The 18,893-nt window shown below is 47.7% G+C and overlaps 1 protein-coding gene across 6 annotated transcripts in view; it reads right to left on the bottom strand.

Moving 5' to 3' along the window:
- Positions 1 to 18,893, bottom strand: part of ATG10 (autophagy related 10) — a 418,616-nt gene that overhangs the window by 312,416 nt on the left and 87,307 nt on the right. For all 6 annotated transcript variants that reach the window (XM_063963934.1, XM_063963933.1, XM_063963935.1 and 3 more), the window contains exon 2: positions 800 to 930. In XM_063963934.1, coding sequence (XP_063820004.1) covers positions 800 to 919 — 120 coding nt within the window. In that variant the 5' untranslated portion in view covers positions 920 to 930. The remainder of the gene's footprint in view (positions 1 to 799; positions 931 to 18,893) is intronic.

Genomic DNA, 18,893 nt, shown 5'->3' with positions numbered 1-18,893 from the left:
AGAGAAATAAATAAATTAATAATAGTCTGCAGCAGTAGGCGCATTACCCTCATCCGTTTAGATGCTGAAGCCTTTCTAGTCATTGTGAAGCAAACTTTAACCGTTTCAAGCTGAACAGTTAATGCATTTGAACCCTTCATCTGTCCTTCATAACTAATTGGCTATCTCAGACAGTATTTATGGCCAGGGCTGGTCAAGTCATAGTTGCCATAGCATCTTGCTTGCTTTGGTCTTGTAGAAGAGTGGAACAAAAGAAGATGACATCATCGCTATGGTCGTACATAATTTAAAGGTTTTATTTTATTGTAAGGATTATCAGTGATCCTACTTACTGTTATTTTATTATCAAGTGTTCGATACTCCAATATTGGATAAAGGATACATTTAGAGTGTGTGCCTGGAAGAATTTCCTTTACCCATAAACTATTCCCTGAACCCCCACACACACCTTTCCAATGATGTATCCTAACTAAACAATTCTAAAATCTTTAAAATGTAGCTGTATGATGCACAACATAACAATAGTGTATGGGTGAATCATACAACATTTTCAATACTTGTTTTTTAGATGTAGATATCCTTTAAATAAAACCAGCCGTATTACATTTTGGGTGGATTTAATTTTCAAAGCCTATGCAAAATACTAAACAGAAAAGCACATAGTTTTGTGGTAGAAAAAAAAAACATGATTCCTTCCAATGTTCTGATCTTGAAACCAAATGTAATACAGATGAATATGCTGAAATAACATACATTTTAAATTAAATTATGCAGCGATAGTGACTCATACAGCGAATACCTGAAGACTTTTCCACTCCCAGCCGTCCCCTATATTTTGTGAATGCTTCAAAAATTCCATACAATAGTGTCTGAATTTCTGTTCTCCCAGGACAAAGTCATTTTTGCTTTCAGAATCCATATTGGAAGAGCCTGCATATACAAGAAAAATGAGTATTACTGAACGTGTCTACAATTACTTGTTTATAAAAAATATAATCTACCAGATAGATTGTAAAGCGTGGAATGGAAAAAAAATTACAATACAGGTGGAGTATCCCATATCCAAATATTCCGAAATACAGAATTTTGGGGGGCAGATTCAAATGTTTGAAAAGTCAATTGGGAGTCTGTTTTTCCTATCTAATAGACAGGAAAAAACAGACACCCAACCGACTTTTCAAACATTTGAATCTCCCCCTTTGAGTGAGAGTGAGATAGTGAAACCTTGGTTTTCTGATGGCTCAATGTACACAAATTTTGTTTAATACACAAAGTTATTAAAAATATTGTATTAAATGACCTTCAGGCTGTGTGTATAAGGTGTATATGAAACATAAATGAATTGTGTGAATGTACACACACTTTGGTTAATGCACAATGGGGCAGATGTATTAACCTGGAGAAGGCATAAGGAAGTGATATACCAGTGATATGTGCAAGGTGATAAAGGCACCAGCCAATCAGATCCTAACTGTTAATTTACATATTGGAGTTGATTGGCTGGTGCCTTTATCACCTTGCACATATCACTGGTTTATCACTTCCTTATGCCTTCTCCAGGTTAATACATCTGCCCCAATGTTATTAAAAATATTGGCTAAAATTACCTTCAGGCTGTGTGTATAAGGTGTATATCAGGGCTGGCCAAACCGGTCCCCAAGATCTACCAACAGTTCATGTTTTCCAGGCCTCCTGGAGATCTCTAGAATTGTCAGTTAGTAAATGAATGCAGCACATCTTAATTAGTAATGACTACACCTGTGCACCAGCTAGGTGGTCTGGAAAATGTGAACTGTTGGTAGATCTCGAGGACTGGTTTGGCCAGCCCTGGTGTATATGAATCACAAATGCATTCTGTGCTTAGACTTGGGTCCCATCATCATGATATCTCACTGTGGTATGCAATTATTCTAAAATACGGAGAATCCGATATCCAAAATACTTCTGGTCCCAAGCATTTTGGATAAGGGATACTCAACCTGTATTAAAAGTCCTGTATATACAAAAAGAAATTTACTTTCCGTTAACAATTTCCACCAATCCAAAATTGAATTGACATTAAAAAAAAAAATGTTTTTGACTCATGATCAAGATTATAAGAATGAAACCTAACATTCCTTTTTGCACATGCTACATTAGGATGAATCTAGAAATTACTTTCAAGGTGTTTTCTAGAGTTTATTATGATAGTGTGGTTGATTCAATTAAATGTGATGTGAATAGCGACGGGAAGTAGGTTCCCAAAGCTATTCAATTCAGCGCCACTATGTTGGAGAACGCCAGTACCTGCGCCTTAAACCAGGTGTTAAGTTAAAGAATACTGGTTCTCGTGACCAAAGTGCCCCACCACGATGCGGTTTGCGCCGTACTGAGGCACAAAACAGCATTGCAGCACTATTATTGTCAGATTTCTGCTCGCAACTCAGGAGGGGGTGTGAGCAGAAATCCTGTTAACAGACTTAACAGCGCAGGAATTTGAATTGCTCTGGGACCTCCTTCTTGGCGCTCAGTTAAATCGACCCCTATTTGTACAAACCGGCTAATATCGGCAGGTTGCTAGATAATTGTACTTACTATGCATTTGACAGAACCCAAAAAATAGGATTTTAATTACCTACCGGTAAATCCTTTTCTCGTAGTCCGTAGAGGATGCTGGGGTCCATATTAGTACCATGGGGTAAAGACGGGTCCACCAGGAGCCATTGGCACTTTAAGAGATTAACAGTGTGGGCTGGCTCCTCCTTCTATGCCCCTCCTACCAGACTCAGTCTAGAAACTGTGCCCGAGGAGACGACATACTTCGAGAGAAGGAAATACACAGATAGTGGCAAGATTCATACCAGCTCACGCAACAAGGCAAATCCGGCCAACCTGATAGAAAACTCAGCTACCGCTGAAACAGTACTGAAACAGTAACAAACGCAGAACTTACCTAGGAACCAGGCAGTACTGAACTAAGTAACCACTGCAGGAAAATGAAGCGCTGGGCGGGCGGGCGCCCAGCATCCTCTACGGACTACGAGAAAAGAATTTACCGGTAGGTAATTAAAATTCTATTTTCTCTTGCATCCTAGCGGATGCTGGGGTCCATAGTAGTACCATGGGGATGTATCAAAGCTCCCAGAACAGGAGGGAGAGCGCGGAGGCTCTTGCAAAACTGCTTGACCAAACTTGAGGTTATCAGAGGCCAAAGTATCAAACTTGTAAAACTTAGCAAACATGTTCGACCCAGACCAAGTAGCTGCTCAGCAAAGCTGTATAGCCGAGACACCCCGGGCAGCCGCCCAGGAAGAGCCCACCTTACGAGTAGAGTGGGCCTTAACAGATTTTGGACACGGCAATCCTGCCGTAGAATATGCATGCTGGATGGTGAACCTGATCCAGCGTGAAATCGACTGCTTAGAAGCAGGACACCCAAATTTCTTGGGATCATAGAGGACAAACAAAGAGTCAGATTTTCTATGACGAGCTGTCCTCTTCACATAAATCTTCAAAGCCCTCACAACATCCAAGGCCTTTGAAGCAATTGAGGAGTCAGTAGCCACTGGCACCACAATAGGTTGGTTGATATGAAAAGCTGACACAACCTTAGGAAGGAACTGCGGACGAGTCCTGAGTTCCGCCCTATCTTCATGGAAGACCAGATAGGGACTTTTACAGGACAAAGCCCCCAATTCCGACACGCGTCGAGCAGAAGATAAGGCCAACAAAGTGACCGCCTTCCATGTGAGAAATCTGACTTCAGCCTCCTGTAGAGGCTCAAACCAATCCGATTGCAGGAACTGTAATACCACATCAAGATCCCAGGGTGCCGTTGGCGCCACAAAGGGAGGCTGGATGTGCAGAACCCCTTTCAAAAATGGACAGCCAATTGTTTTTGGAAGAAAATGGATAAAGCTGAGATCTGGACCTTGATGGAGCCCAATCTCAGCCCCATATCCACACCTGCTTGCAGGAAAAGGAGAAAACGTCCAAGTTGAAACTCCACCGCAGGAAACTTCTTGGATTCACACCAAGACACATATTTTTTCCAAATTCGATGGTAATGTTTAGCTGTTACCCCTTCCTAGCCTGTATCAGGGTAAGAATAACCTTGCTTGGAATACCCTTCCGAGCTAAGATCTGGTGCTCAAACGCCATGCCGTCAAACGTAACCGTGGTAAGTCTTGATAAGCGAACGGCTCCTGCAGTAGAAGATCCTCTCGAAGAGGTAGGGGCCTTGGATCTTCCAGCAGTAGATCCAGCAGATCCGCGTACCAAGCCCTCCTTGGCCAGTCCGGAGCAATGAGGATTGCCAGAAATCTTTTTATAAGTTGTAGAACTTTTGGAATTAGAGGAAGTGGAGGGAACATATACACTTAAGTGAACACCCTCGGTGCTACTAGTGCGTCCACCGCCACTGCCTGTGGGTCTCTTGATCTGGAACAGTACCTCCGCAGCTTCATGTTGAGGCGGGAGGCCATCATGTCTATGTAAGGAACCCCCCACCAACCAGTTACCTCCTCGAACACCTCCGGGTGGAGGCCCCACTCTCCTGGATGGATATCGTGTCTGCTGAGGAAGTCCGCTTCCCAGTTGTCTACTCCCGGAATGAAGATTGCTGACATCGCTACCGCGTGCCTTTCTGACCAGAGGAGGATTCTTGTCACCTCTGACATTGCAGCCCTGCTCTTCGTTCCGCCTTGTCGGTTTATGTAGGCCACTGTGGTTACGTTGTCCGACTGCACCTGAACAGCCCGATCCTGCAGAAGGTGTGCTGCTTGAAAAAGGCCGTTGTATACGGCTCTTAGCTCCAGGGTCTTTATCGGGAGAAGGGATTCTTGACTTGACCACCTTCCTTGGAAGGTGTCCCCCTGAGCGACTGCTCCACAACCTCTTAGACTTGCATTCGTGGTTAGGAGGATCCAGTCCTGAACTCCGAACCTTCGGCCCTCCAGAAGGGGTGGTAGTTGTAGCCACCAGAGGAGCGAAATCCTGGATTTCGGTCACAGACGTATCCTCTGGTGTATACGTAGGCGAGATCCCAACCACTGGTCCAAGAGATCCAGCTGAAAGGAGTGAGCATGAAACCTTCCGTACTGCAGAGAGAGATAAGGTGGATTCACTGTTGAACCGACACCCGGGCAGGCTTGAAGACATCCCGGACCATTGTGTGAATCACCAACGCTTTCTCTACCGGTAGAAACACCCTCTGCACCTCCGTGTCGAGGATCATCCCCAGGAAAGACAGCCTCCTTGTCAGCTCCAGATGAGACTTTGGAAGGTTCAGGATCCAACCGTGCTCCTTGAGCAGATGTGTCGTGAGAGCAATGGATCGTAACAACTTCTCTCTGGACGATGCCTTGATCAGCAGATCGTCCAGATACGGAATAATGGCCCTCATTCCGAGTTGTTCGCTCGCTAGCTGCTTTTAGCAGCATTGCACACGCTAAGCCGCCGCCCTCTGGGAGTGTGTCTTAGCTTAGCAGAATTGTGAACGAAAGTTTCGCAGAATTGCGAATAGAAATTTCTTAGCAGTTTCTGAGTAGCTCCAGACTTACTCAGCCATTGCGATCAGTTCAGTCAGTTTCGTTCCTGGTTTGAAGTCACAAACACACCCAGCGTTCGCCCAGACACTCCCCCGTTTCTTCAGACACTCCCGCGTTTTTCCAAGAAACGCCAGCGTTTTTTCGTACACGCCCAGAAAACGGCCAGTTTCCGCCCAGAAACAACCACTTCCTGTCAATCACACTACGATCACCAGAACGATGAAAAATCCTTGTTATGCCGTGAGTAAAATACCTAACTTTTGTGTAAAATAACTAAGCGCATGCGCTCTGCGAACCTTGCGCATGCGCAGTAAGCGACTAATCGCAATATAGCTAAAATCGGCAACGAGCAAACAACTCGGAATGACCACCAATGTTCACCCCCTGCTTGCGGAGAACCATCATATCTGCCATCACCTTGGTGAAGACCCTCGGTGCCGTGGAGAGACCGAACGGCAGTTCCTGAAACTGATAGTGATCATCTAACAGTGCAAACCTGAGATAGGCCTGATGCGGTGACCAAATGGGAATGTGGAGGTACACTTCCTTGATGTCCAGGGACACCAGGAACTCCCCCTCTGTCAGTCCTGAGATAACTGCTCTCAGAGACTCCATCTTGAAGTCCCTGAGATAAGGGTTCAAAGTTTTCAAGTTTAGAATTGGTCTTACTGAACCGTCCGGCTTCGGTACCACAAAAAGGTTCAAATAGTAACCTTTGTTCCACTGATGAGGCGAAACTGGAACAATGACCTCGGACACTACCAATTTTCATATAGCGTCCAGTAGAATAGCTTTGTCTGTCAGCAAAGCCGGCAAGCCTGATTTGAAGAATCTGTGAGGCTGAGAGTTTGAAACTCCAGGCTGTACCCCTGGACACTATATCCTGTATCCAGGGGTCCAGGCCAGACGACACCCAGATGTGGCTGAAATGCCGGAGACTTGCTACCACCTGACCTTCCTCCAGGCTTTGCGGTCCATCGTCATGCTGAGGACTTTGAGGTACCAGAAGCAGGTTTCTGGTCCTGGGAACCTGCGGGAGCAGGCTTTTTGGATTTGGCACGACCACCTCTAAAGAAGGTGTGAGAGGGCTTGTTCTTTCTAGGCCTAGTGGGCCGAAAGGACTGTGATGTGTTGGGAGTCAAAGGCTTCTTCGTAACCGGTGCAGCTGAGGGGAGAAAAGTTGACTTACCCGTTGTAGCCGTGGCAATCCACACATCCAGTGCCTCCCCAAACAGAGCCTGACCTGCAGGCTCTCCACACTTTTCCTGGATTCCGCGTCCGCAGACCATTGGCGCAGCCAGAGACCACTGCGAGCCGAGACTGACATGGAGGAGATCCCCGCAGCCATGGAACCCAGATCCTTCATGGATTCTGCCAGGAACCGTGCAGAATCCTGTATGTTACGTGAAAATAAATCAACATCACCTTTATCCATCGTAGTCAAGTCCGCCTGCAGAGTGATTGACCACTTTGCTATAGCTTTTGAAATCCATGCACAGGCAATAGTAGTGTCACAACTGAGGGCCTGAGCTGACGGAAGGCAGCCTCAGTTGTAGGGGCTGAGATGTACCGAAACCTGGGAGGTTGTATCAGACCCCTGGACATGTAAGTAACATGAAGAGAAACCGCCCGAAGGCGTGACCACGACAACTTGAGTAAAAGTCAATGATATTTATTTATGACAAACTCCATGCATCACAGTAGCAGTAAAAAGTAACATAAAAATCAGCAGAGAAATAATAATACAGTTCCTGGGTACTACAGGGTGGCAGGGGCCACAGGGCTCTGGTGGTATGAGACAGTTCTTATTATCTGCAAGTTGGAAAGTCCTTACCAGGCTCAACTGTAGCAATGAGGAAAGCCCAGGGTCGTACCAGCTGGTGTTCCAGGGAAAGCTGGACTGCTGTAGATAAAATGCTGCTGTGGGTACTGGTTAGAACCAGACAGGTGTTGGCACGGAGTGGATACTGGCTGGAACCAGTTAAATAATAAATAAAGCTTGAGAGCGATGCAATGTAGATGAAATGTAGAATTTGAGAGCGGAGAAATAATAATACCGGTGGAGAGTGGTAAACTGCAGAAAGGACACCGGCCCTTTAAGAGAAGCTGTACACTGCTGGAAGCTGAGCTGGAAGCAGGTGATGTTGTAGCTGGAAACAGGTGAGTCCAGAATGGATCGGAGAGTCAGGCTACACCGCAGATGGAATGCTGGTGCGGGTCTCTATAGCAGAAGTCTGGAGACAGGAGCTGGAACCTGAAAGACATTCACAGAAGAGAGACAAACTGGAACTAGGTTTGACAACCAAAGCACTGACGCCTTCCTTGCTCAGGCGCAACCTATTTATACCTGCAGCAAGGAAGGCATTGGCTAGGCAATTATGCAAATTAATAATACTGACAACGGATTGGTAGGAATGATCAGCTGACAGAAACCAAGATGGCTGCGCCCATGCAGACACTTGGAGGGAAGTTTGGATTGTAATCCATGTGGTCTGGAAAATAGTAATGGCGGCGCCGGCCACCGGAGACAGGAGACGCCAGGCTGACAGATGCACATCCGACCACGCGGACACAGCGGAGGCCGCGGCTGACGTAATCGCCACTCTGAATGCAGAAGCTCAGGGACGGCGGCGGAGGCCGCGGGAGACGCCATGCCAGATGTATAAGGCGTTACTGTGACTGCGTCCAGAGAGACAGGAGAGGATGCGGGAATGTGCACATCAGGATAACAGATGGGATCCGGTCCTGGAGCGCTGAGCCAGCCTTAGGAGGCATCTGATAGGTAAGAAATGGCGTCCAGATACCCGGATCGTGACAGCACCCCCCCCTTTAGGAGTGGCCCCAGGACACTTCTTTGGCTTTTGAGGAAACTTGGAATGGAATCTCCGGACCAAGGCAGGAGCATGGACATCAGAAGCATTGGTCCATGAACGTTCCTCAGGGCCATAACCCTTCCAGTCAATAAGATACTGAAGTTGACCGTAACGGTGACGTGAGTCCAGGATCTTGGCTACTTCATACTCAACGCCTCGTTGAGTTTGGACTTTCGGAGTTGGAGGAAGTGAGGAATGAAACCGATTCAAGATTAGCGGTTTCAACAGGGAAACATGGAATGTCCTGGGTATCTTTAAGAAGGGAGGCAACTGGAGTCTGTAAGCAACAGGATTGATGACTTGATCAATTTTAAAAGGACCGATGTAGCGAGGTGCAAACTTCATACTGGGAACTCTTAACCTCAAATTCTTCGTGGATAACCATACCCGATCACCCACCTTGAGAGCAGGAACTGCTCGACGCTTCTTATCCGCAAACTTCTTGTACCTGAACGATGCCTTGAGCAGAGCTGATCGTACGCTCTTCCAGATATTGGCAAACTGATGCAAGGTGATATCCACTGCGGGAACAGAAGTTGGTGGAAGCGGTTGGAACTCAGGGACTTTAGGGTGGAATCCAAAGTTGGTGAAGAATGGTGTTGAAGAAGATGAAGAATTATACTGGTTGTTATGACAGAACTCGGCCCAGGGAAGTAATTGAACCCAGTCATCTTGAGAGGAGGACACAAAGATGCGGAGGAAGGACTCCAAGTCCTGATTCACCCTCTCAGTTTGACCATTGGTCTGAGGATGGTAAGCCGTGGAAAACTTTAGCTTGACTTGGAGGGCTTGACATAAACTTCGCCAGAATTTGGCTGTGAATTGAACTCCTCGATCTGAGATAATTTCTTCTGGAAGACCGTGGAGTCGAAAGATCTCTTGTATGAATACTTGAGCCAACTTGGAAGCTGACGGAAGACCGGTGAGAGGAATGAAGTGTGCCATCTTGGTGAACCGGTCAACTACCACCCAGATGGTATTAAACTTGTTGCACATGGGCAAATCTGTAATAAAATCCATCGACAAATGGGTCCATGGTCGACGGGGAACAGATAGTGGAACCAGTTGCCCCGCAGGCGACTGGCGGGATACTTTATGTTGAGCACACTTTGGGCAAGATGCAATAAACTCCAAAACGTCCTTTTTCAGAGTTGGCCACCAATAGGACCTAGAGATAAACTCCAGGGTTTTTTGGATACCTGTATGTCCGGCAAAGCGGGAAGCATGGGCCCAATGCATGAGCTTCTTCCTTAGTGTCGGCTTCACAAAACTTTTCCCTGATGGGGGCGTAGAGTCCATCCCTACCGTGGAGAATGCCAACGGACTTATAATAGGATGCTTGTCTGAAGACTCTGACTCATTTTCTTGCTCCCATGAGCGGGAAAGGGCATCGGCCTTGCGATTCTGAGAGCCCGGACAGAACTGGAGTTTAAAGTCGAACCTGGAAAAGAAAAGTGCCCATCTGGCCTGACGAGGGTTGAGACATTGTGCGCCTTTCAGATATAGAAGGTTCTTGTGGTCTGTAAGGATGGTGATTGAATGAGAAGCTCCCTCCAACAGATATCTCCACTCCTCTAGAGCGAGCTTGATGGCTAGCAACTCCTGGTCGCCAATGGCATAGTTGCGCTCCGCTGGGGAGAACTTCCGTGAGAAGAAACTGCAAGGATGTAAATGGCCATCTTTAGCCCTCTGAGATAACACCGCTCCTACTCCAACGGAGGAGGCATCCACCTCTAGGATGAAAGGAGAGTCGATGTCAGGCTGTTTCAGGACAGGCGCAGAGATGAACCTCTGTTTTAAAAGATGAAAAGCTTGCATGGCTTCTTCAGACCACTTGGACGGGTTAGCACCCTTCTTGGTGAAAGCAGTAATAGGCGCCACAATGGTGGAAAAGTCTCGTATAAACTTTCGGTAATAATTGGCGAACCCTAAGAACCTCTGGACCCCTTTGAGGGTTAAGGGTACCGGCCAATTCTGGATTGCTTGTAATTTCTCAGGATCCATCTCTAGTCCGGAACCGGACACAATGTACCCTAGAAACGGAATGGACTTGACTTCAAAGACGCATTTCTCTAATTTGCAATAGAGATGATTGACACGGAGACGGGACAGAACCTCCTTTACCCAAAAACGATGTTCCTCTAAATTGTTGGCAAAAATGAGGATATCATCTAGATAGACCACGACATGACGGTATAGAATGTCTCTGAAGATCTCATTGACGAAATGCTGGAAGACAGCTGGAGCATTGCTCAATCCGAAGGGCATGACGAGGTACTCATAATGTCTGTCACGGGTGTTAAATGCGGTCTTCCACTCGTCACCCTCACGGATCCGGATGAGATTGTATGCACCTCTCAAGTCCAGCTTTGTAAAGATGGTAGCTCCGCTAACTCTGTCAAAGAGCTCAGTAATCAGGGGTAAAGGATAGCGGTTCTTGATGGTAATGTCGTTCAAACCTCTGTAGTCGATGCACGGCCGCAGACCACCATCTTTCTTTTTTACAAAAAAGAAGCCTGCGCCGGCTGGAGAAGAAGAAGGTCGAATGAACCCCTTTGCTAGGTTCTCTTTAATGTATTCCTCCATAGAATGCGTCTCGGGCAGAGACAACGGATAAGTTCGGCCTCGAGGTGGAACCTTCCCTGGAACGAGATCAATCGGGCAGTCCCATTCTCTATGAGGAGGAAGGATATCAGCAGAAGCTTTACTGAACACATCCGTGAAATCTTGATATGGAGGAGGTGGAACATCAGACGACCTGGGGGAGGAAGAACAGACAGGCAACACTTTAAACAAACATGTCTCAGCACAGGAGGGACCCCATGCCAGGATTTGCGTAGTCGTCCAATCAATTGTAGGATTGTGAAGACGGAGCCATGGAAGGCCCAGGACCACAGGATGTGTGGCTCTTGGAATCACTAAAAGTGAAATAAGTTCGGAATGAAGAACTCCCACTCTCAGACGAACTGGTAGAGTCCTTAGAGCAATAACTGTATCAAAAATTTTACTGCCATCCACGGCAGTTAAGGAAAAGGAGGAAGGAAGTCTCTCGGTGGGTAGGGACCACCGTTTAACATAGGCTTCGGTAATAAAGTTCCCAGCTGCTCCGGAATCAAGGAGGGCAATGACGTTCCGATAACGTTGAGCAATTTGGAGCGACACTGGGAGATTACAATCATGAGGAGATGGAGAGGAGATCATTACTCCTAGCCGGCCCTCTCCTGGGCGAGCTAGGGTTTGGAGCTTTCCCGGACGTTTGGGACAGGCATGAATAGTGTGAGACGGGGCTGCACAATACAGACAGAGAGACTCAGAGAGACGTCTTCGGCGCTCAGCAGGAGTTAAACGGGAACGGCCAATTTGCATGGGTTCATCTTTAGTTGGTGACAGTTGGCGAGGAGGAGGAGCAGAAGATTTTGGAGCAGATGATCTTCCACGCTCAGTTGCTCTCTCTCTGAAACGTAAGTCAACTTTCGTACAAAGTGAGATTAGCTCATCTAACTTGGAGGGTAAGTCTCTGGTAGCTAACTCATCTTTAATACGCTCGGATAAACCATGCCAGAATGCAGCATATAGGGCCTCGTCGTTCCATGCCAGTTCAGATGCCAGGATCTGGAACTGTATAAGATATTGTCCTACAGTATGTGATCCCTGGCGTAAACGGAGAATCTCAGACGAAGCTGAAGTTACCCGGCCTGGCTCGTCGAAGATGCGCCTGAATGTTGACACGAATGCAGTGTAAGAAGATAGCAGGGTGTCGGACCTCTCCCATAACGGTGATGCCCAATCAAGGGCTGAGCCACTGAGAAGAGAGATAATGTAGGCAATTTTTGTACGGTCACTGGGAAAATTGCCAAGTTGTAGCTCAAACTGAATCTCACACTGGTTGAGAAATCCCCTGCAGAATCTTGGAGATCCGTCAAATTTTGCTGGCGTTGGAAGATGAAGACGTGGAGCAGAAATGGGTAAGGTGGGTGGGGTTATAGCTGGAGTCACTGTGGTTGACGCACCGGACGCGTCTGATCCATGGAGAGTTGTCTGAATCCCATCCAGCCGAGTAGAGAAATCCTGGAGACAGCGGATGATGTGGCCCTGTGCAGCCTCCTGATGTTCAAGTCGGGCTGCCAGTTCTTGCATCGGCCTGGCCGCTTGATCCTGGTCTCCGGCTGGATTCATTTGGTCAGTGCTTACTGTCACAACTGAGGGCCTGAGCTGACGGAAGGCAGCCTCAGTTGTAGGGGCTGAGATGTACCGGAACCTGGGAGGTTGTATCAGACCCCTGGACATGTAAGTAACATGAAAAGAAACCGCCCGAAGGCGTGACCACGACAACTTGAGTAAAAGTCAATGATATTTATTTATGACAAACTCCATGCATCACAGTAGCAGTAAAAAGTAACATAAAAATCAGCAGAGAAATAATAATACAGTTCCTGGGTACTACAGGGTGGCAGGGGCCACAGGGCTCTGGTGGTATGAGACAGTTCTTATTATCTGCAAGTTGGAAAGTCCTTACCAGGCTCAACTGTAGCAATGAGGAAAGCCCAGGGTCGTACCAGCTGGTGTTCCAGGGAAAGCTGGACTGCTGTAGATAAAATGCTGCTGTGGGTACTGGTTAGAACCAGACAGGTGTTGGCACGGAGTGGATACTGGCTGGAACCAGTTAAATAATAAATAAAGCTTGAGAGCGATGCAATGTAGATGAAATGTAGAATTTGAGAGCGGAGAAATAATAATACCGGTGGAGAGTGGTAAACTGCAGAAAGGACACCGGCCCTTTAAGAGAAGCTGTACACTGCTGGAAGCTGAGCTGGAAGCAGGTGATGTTGTAGCTGGAAACAGGTGAGTCCAGAATGGATCGGAGAGTCAGGCTACACCGCAGATGGAATGCTGGTGCGGGTCTCTATAGCAGAAGTCTGGAGACAGGAGCTGGAACCTGAAAGACATTCACAGAAGAGAGACAAACTGGAACTAGGTTTGACAACCAAAGCACTGACGCCTTCCTTGCTCAGGCGCAACCTATTTATACCTGCAGCAAGGAAGGCATTGGCTAGGCAATTATGCAAATTAATAATACTGACAACGGATTGGTAGGAATGATCAGCTGACAGAATCCAAGATGGCTGCGCCCATGCAGACACTTGGAGGGAAGTTTGGATTGTAATCCATGTGGTCTGGAAAACAGTAATGGCGGCGCCGGCCACCGGAGACAGGAGACGCCAGGCTGACAGATGCACATCCGACCACGCGGACACAGCGGAGGCCGCGGCTGACGTAATCGCCACTCTGAATGCAGAAGCTCAGGGACGGCGGCGGAGGCCGCGGGAGACCCCATGCCAGATGTATAAGGCGTTACTGTGACTGCGTCCAGAGAGACAGGAGAGGATGCGGGAATGTGCACATCAGGATAACAGATGGGATCCGGTCCTGGAGCGCTGAGCCAGCCTTAGGAGGCATCTGATAGGTAAGAAATGGCGTCCAGATACCCGGATCGTGACAAGTAGGCCGCAGTATAGCCCCTGAAGCCATGTATATGGATTTGAGCGTAGCATCCACTTTGCGATCTGCCGGGTCTTTCAACGCGGTAGATCCCGGGACTGGTAAGACCACCTGTTTTGACAGTCTAGAGACAGAGGCATCAACTATAGGTGGAGATTGTCATTTTTTTCTATCATCTTCCAGGAAGGGAAAAGCAACCAGAACCCTTTTAGAGATCTGGAATTTTTTCTACGAGTTTTCCCAGGCTTTTTCAAATATAACATTTAATTCCTTAGATGCCGGGAAGGTGAGAGGGTCTTTCTTACTGTCAAAAAGGCCTCTTCAATCTGCTCAGGAGGTGTGTCAGAAATATGTAACACATCCCCCATGGCCTCAATCATCAACTGCACCCCCTTAACAAGTGATGCCGACCCCTCGACACATCCCTATCACCGTCTGCTGTGTCAGAACCGGTATTCGTGTCATCCTGCATAATCTGGGCAAGAGCACGTTTGTGAGAATGTACCGCAGGGGGCCCCCGAGGGAGCAGCATCGGACCACACTGTCATAAAGGACTGCAATACCTGAGTAGCATGCTCAGTCCATGCAACCCTTTCAGAAATCTGAGAAATAGCCCCCCTAAGAGAGGTTAACCACTCCGGTTCTCTAGCTGGGATCTGCGCTTCAGCAGTGCAATCCTGATTATATGGGATGGGATCTTCCTTAGAAGATAAATCCTCAGCAGCATATGAGAGAGTCTCTAGACATGTTTGCTTGTACACCCCACATACACACAGGGTACAGGGCAGACAGAGTTTCCCCCTCAAGAATGGCAGAGAGACACAGAGATGGGAGCCAACCCACACACAGCGCTATATAGGTATAGGGAGACCCTTAACCAGCGCTGGCTGTGTCCCTTAATAGGTGACACAGTCTTTGCACAGCCTCCCCTCCCTTCTACAACCCCCTGGTACTGTACAGATAGCTGGAGGTGCTCTGGAGGGACTGCTCTTCCACTGGCAGCGTGTCTGCAGGCAGGAAAATGGCGCTGAACGCTGCTGGGTCCGCTCTGAGGAGAAGCTCAGCCCCCTTAATGGCGCTGTCTTCCCGCTCTTCTTAGAGTATACTGGCCTGAGGATTTAGTGCTGGGTGAGATCCGCGGACCCCGACAGACTTTCTGGTCAGTGTAGGGTTAAGGCGCCAGCTCAGGGCGCCCCACCTAAGTACCGCTGAGCTCCCCTGTAGCTGCCATCTTCACATCGCCTCCCTGCTTGTTAGGGAGCCGATGACTCACTCGCCACACTTCAGCTCTGCAAGGGGGTGGCGGCATGCTGCTGGGGTGAGCGTTCCCCTGCGGCGGGGAGCGATCTATTTCCCCTGGAGCTCAGTGTCCAGTCAGCGGAGACAGTGGCTCAGACCCAGCAGGGCGGACACTGCTCCACCTCTCAGTCCCACGTAGCAGGGAGGCTGTTGCCAGCAGCCTCCCTGTAAAAAAAACAAACTCTAAAATAAACCTTTCTAAAGAAGCTCTGTAGAGCTCCCCTAGCTGTGACCGGCTCCTCCGGGCACATTTTCTAAACGAAGTCTGGTAGGAGGGGCATAGAGGGAGGAGCCAGCCCACACTGTTAAACTCTTAAAGTGCCAATGGCTCCTGGTGGACCCGTCTATACCCCATGGTACTAATATGGACCCTAGCATCCTCTAGGACGTAACATAAAGTTCCGCTAAGTGTTTCATAACTACCGTAATGAAGGAATGCACAGTTATGGCTACATGGTCACAGGTATCACTTAAAACACACAGACTCACAGTTTAAAGTGTCATACAATCATCTTGCCTAAAAAAAACAGCTGTAGCCGCGCTAATCGTTGCATTGCGGCAAGTGTGTCCGCAAATGCATGCCAGTGGAAGCCTATGGAGTGAACGCCAGCTGTGATTAGTCGCAGCACAGTGCATTCACACTATACAGGTTGAGTATCCCATATCCAAATATTCCGAAATACGGAATATTCCGAAATACGGACTTTTTTGAGTGAGAGTGAGATAGTGAAACCTTTGTTTTTTGATGACTCAATGTACACAAACTTTGTTTAATTCACAAAGTTATTAAAAATATTGTATTAAATGACCTTCAAGCTGTGTTTATAAGGTGTATATGAAACATAAATGAATTGTGTTAATGTACACACACTTTGTTTAATGTACAAAGTTATAAAAAATATTGTCTAAAATGACCTTCAGGCTGTGTGTGTATAAGGTGTATATGTAACATAAATGCATTCTGTGCTTAGACTTGGGTCCCATCACCATGATATCTCATTATGGTATGCAATTATTCCAAAATACGGAAAAATCCGATATCCAAAATACCTCTGGTCCCAAGCATTTTGGATAAGGGAGACTCAACCTGTACAGCGATGCGCATGCCATGCGCACGCATCGCAACATCGATGAGCGTGGCTCTATCTGTATATAGCAAATGGGTGAAGTGTTGCTTGTGAAGTGTCCCAGTGGAATCCTTAAATTGCATCCTGACACACAAATTTATAATTTTCGGGAAAAAATAGGATTTTAATACATACCGGTAAATCCTTTTCTCTTAGTCCGTAGAGGATGCTGGGGACTCCGTAAGGACCATGGCGTATAGACGGGATCCGCAGGAGACTTGGGCACACTATAAGACTTTGAATGGGTGTGAACTGGCTCCTCCCTCTATGCCCCTCCTCCAGACCTCAGTTAGAAAACTGTGCCCAGGGAGACGGACATTTCGAGGAAAGAATTTATTGTTTAAACACGGTGAGTGTCATACCAGCTCACACCACGAACATACCGCAGAACGTGGCATTCGAACTGCAGACACAGTACGCAGCACTGGGACGGGCGCCCAGCATCCTCTACAGACTAAGAGAAAAGGATTTACCGGTAGGTATTAAAATCCTATGGATGCTGGGGACTCCGTAAGGACCATGGGGTTTATACCAAAGCTCCAGACCGGGCGGGAGAGTGCGGACGACTCTGCAGCACCGATTGAGCAACATGAGGTCCCCATCAGCCAGGGTATCAAACTTGTAGAGCTTAGCAAAAGTGTTTGAACCCGACCCAGTAGCCGCTCGGCAAAGTTGAACCGCCGAGACTCCTCGGGCATCCGCCCAAGCAGAGCCCATCTTCCTAGTAGGATGGGTCTCCACCGACTTCGGTAACAGCAATCCAGCCGTAGAACGAGCACGCCGAATCGTATCACCGATCCAGCGTGTAACAGACTGCATAGACGCCGGTGCCCCAATCATGCTGGGAGCATAGCGGACAAACGGAGCTTCTATTTTCCCAATCTGAGCCAAATTGGCGACCTAAATATTCAAAGCCCTGACTACATCGAGAGACTTTGAATCAGCTAATGCCTAAGTAACCACCGGCATCAAAATAGGCTGATTTCTGCGAAACCCAGAAACCACTTTTGGCAGAAATATTATCCGAGTTCTCAATTCCTCTCTATCCACATGGAAGATCAAACAGGGCTCTTGTGAGACAAAGCCGCTACTTCCGACACCCGCCTTGCGGACGCCAAAGCCAATAGCATGACCACTTTCCAAGAGAGAAATTTTAACACAACCTTTCACAAAGGTTCCAAACAGTGTGACATAAGAAAACGCAACACCACGTCAATGTCCCACGGTGCCAACGGGGGCACAAATGGAGGTTGGATGTGCAGTACTCCTTTCACGAAGGTCCGAACTTCCGGAACGGTTGCCAATTCTTTCTTGATAGAAAATTTATAAGGCCAAACCCGCACTTAAATGGAGCCTAACTTTAGGCCTGCACCCACACCTGCTTGCAAAGAAAGTAGAAAAACGACCCAGCTGAAAGTCTTCCGTAGTAGCCTTCTTGGATTCACACCAAGACACATATTTTCTCCAAACACGGTGGTAAGGCTTTGCCGTTACTTCTTTTCTAGCCTGAAGAAGTGTGGAAATGACTTCACTGGGAATACCCTTTCCGGCTGGGATATGGCGTTCAACCGCCACGCCGTCAAACGCAGCCGCGGTAAGTCTTGATACACGCCTGGATCTTGCTGTAACAGTTCCTCACGTAGAGGAAGGGGCTATGGATCTTCTATGAGTAAATCTTGAAGAACTGGATACCAAGCCATCCTTGGTTAGACCGGAACAATGAGGATCACCTGAACCTTTGTTCTTCTTACGTTTATCACCTTCCGAAGAGTGAAAACGGAGGGGACACATAGACCGACTGAAAACACCCAAGGTGTCCCGAGGACGTCCACTGCTATAGCTTGAGTGTCTCCCGACCCGGAACAATATCCCTGAGATCTCTCGTTGAGGCGAGACGCCAACACGTCCCCTTGAGGCACTCCTCAAAGACTTGTCACTTCAGTGAAAACTTCTCGATGACGACTGTATTTCTCCCGGATGGAGAACGCGTCTGCAGAGGAATCTATTTCTCCGTCGTTCACATTCGGAACGAAGACTGCTAATATAGCTTTTTCCAGTCTTTTCACCTAGCGGAAAACTTTTTCGGCTTCTGTCATTGCCGCTTTGCTCCTTGTTCCGCCCTAGCGGCTTACTTACACCACTGCTGTCAAGTCATCCGACAGAATTAACACGGGCAGATCACGAAGCATATGTTCATTGAAAATAGCTCTTAATTCAAGAAAGCTTATTGCAGACAAGCATCCTAGCTTGACCTTTTCCTCTGGATACTTCCCTTGCAAGGACTGCTCCCCGGTCTCAGAGATCTGCATGCATGGACACCAGGATCTCATCCTGGATCCCGAATCTTCGTCCCTCTAGGAGGTGAGAACTGAGCAGACATCAGAGGAGCGATATCCTGGCCATTAGGATTATATTTCGGCGCATGTGCAGGTGAGACCCGGACATTTTCAACTGGCCCCGTGAAAACCACTCTGGCATTTGACCTGCTCACCGAAAAGGCCTCTTAGGCCGCACCCATCTTCTTCATCAACGGAACATATTGATGGATTGTCACTGCAAATCTGATC

Source organism: Pseudophryne corroboree, chromosome 1 (assembly GCF_028390025.1).
Source record: "Pseudophryne corroboree isolate aPseCor3 chromosome 1, aPseCor3.hap2, whole genome shotgun sequence".
Lineage (NCBI taxonomy): Eukaryota > Metazoa > Chordata > Amphibia > Anura > Myobatrachidae > Pseudophryne > Pseudophryne corroboree.
The sequence above is the reverse complement of the archived record's forward strand: the minus strand, read 5'-3'. Positions and strand labels throughout refer to the sequence as shown.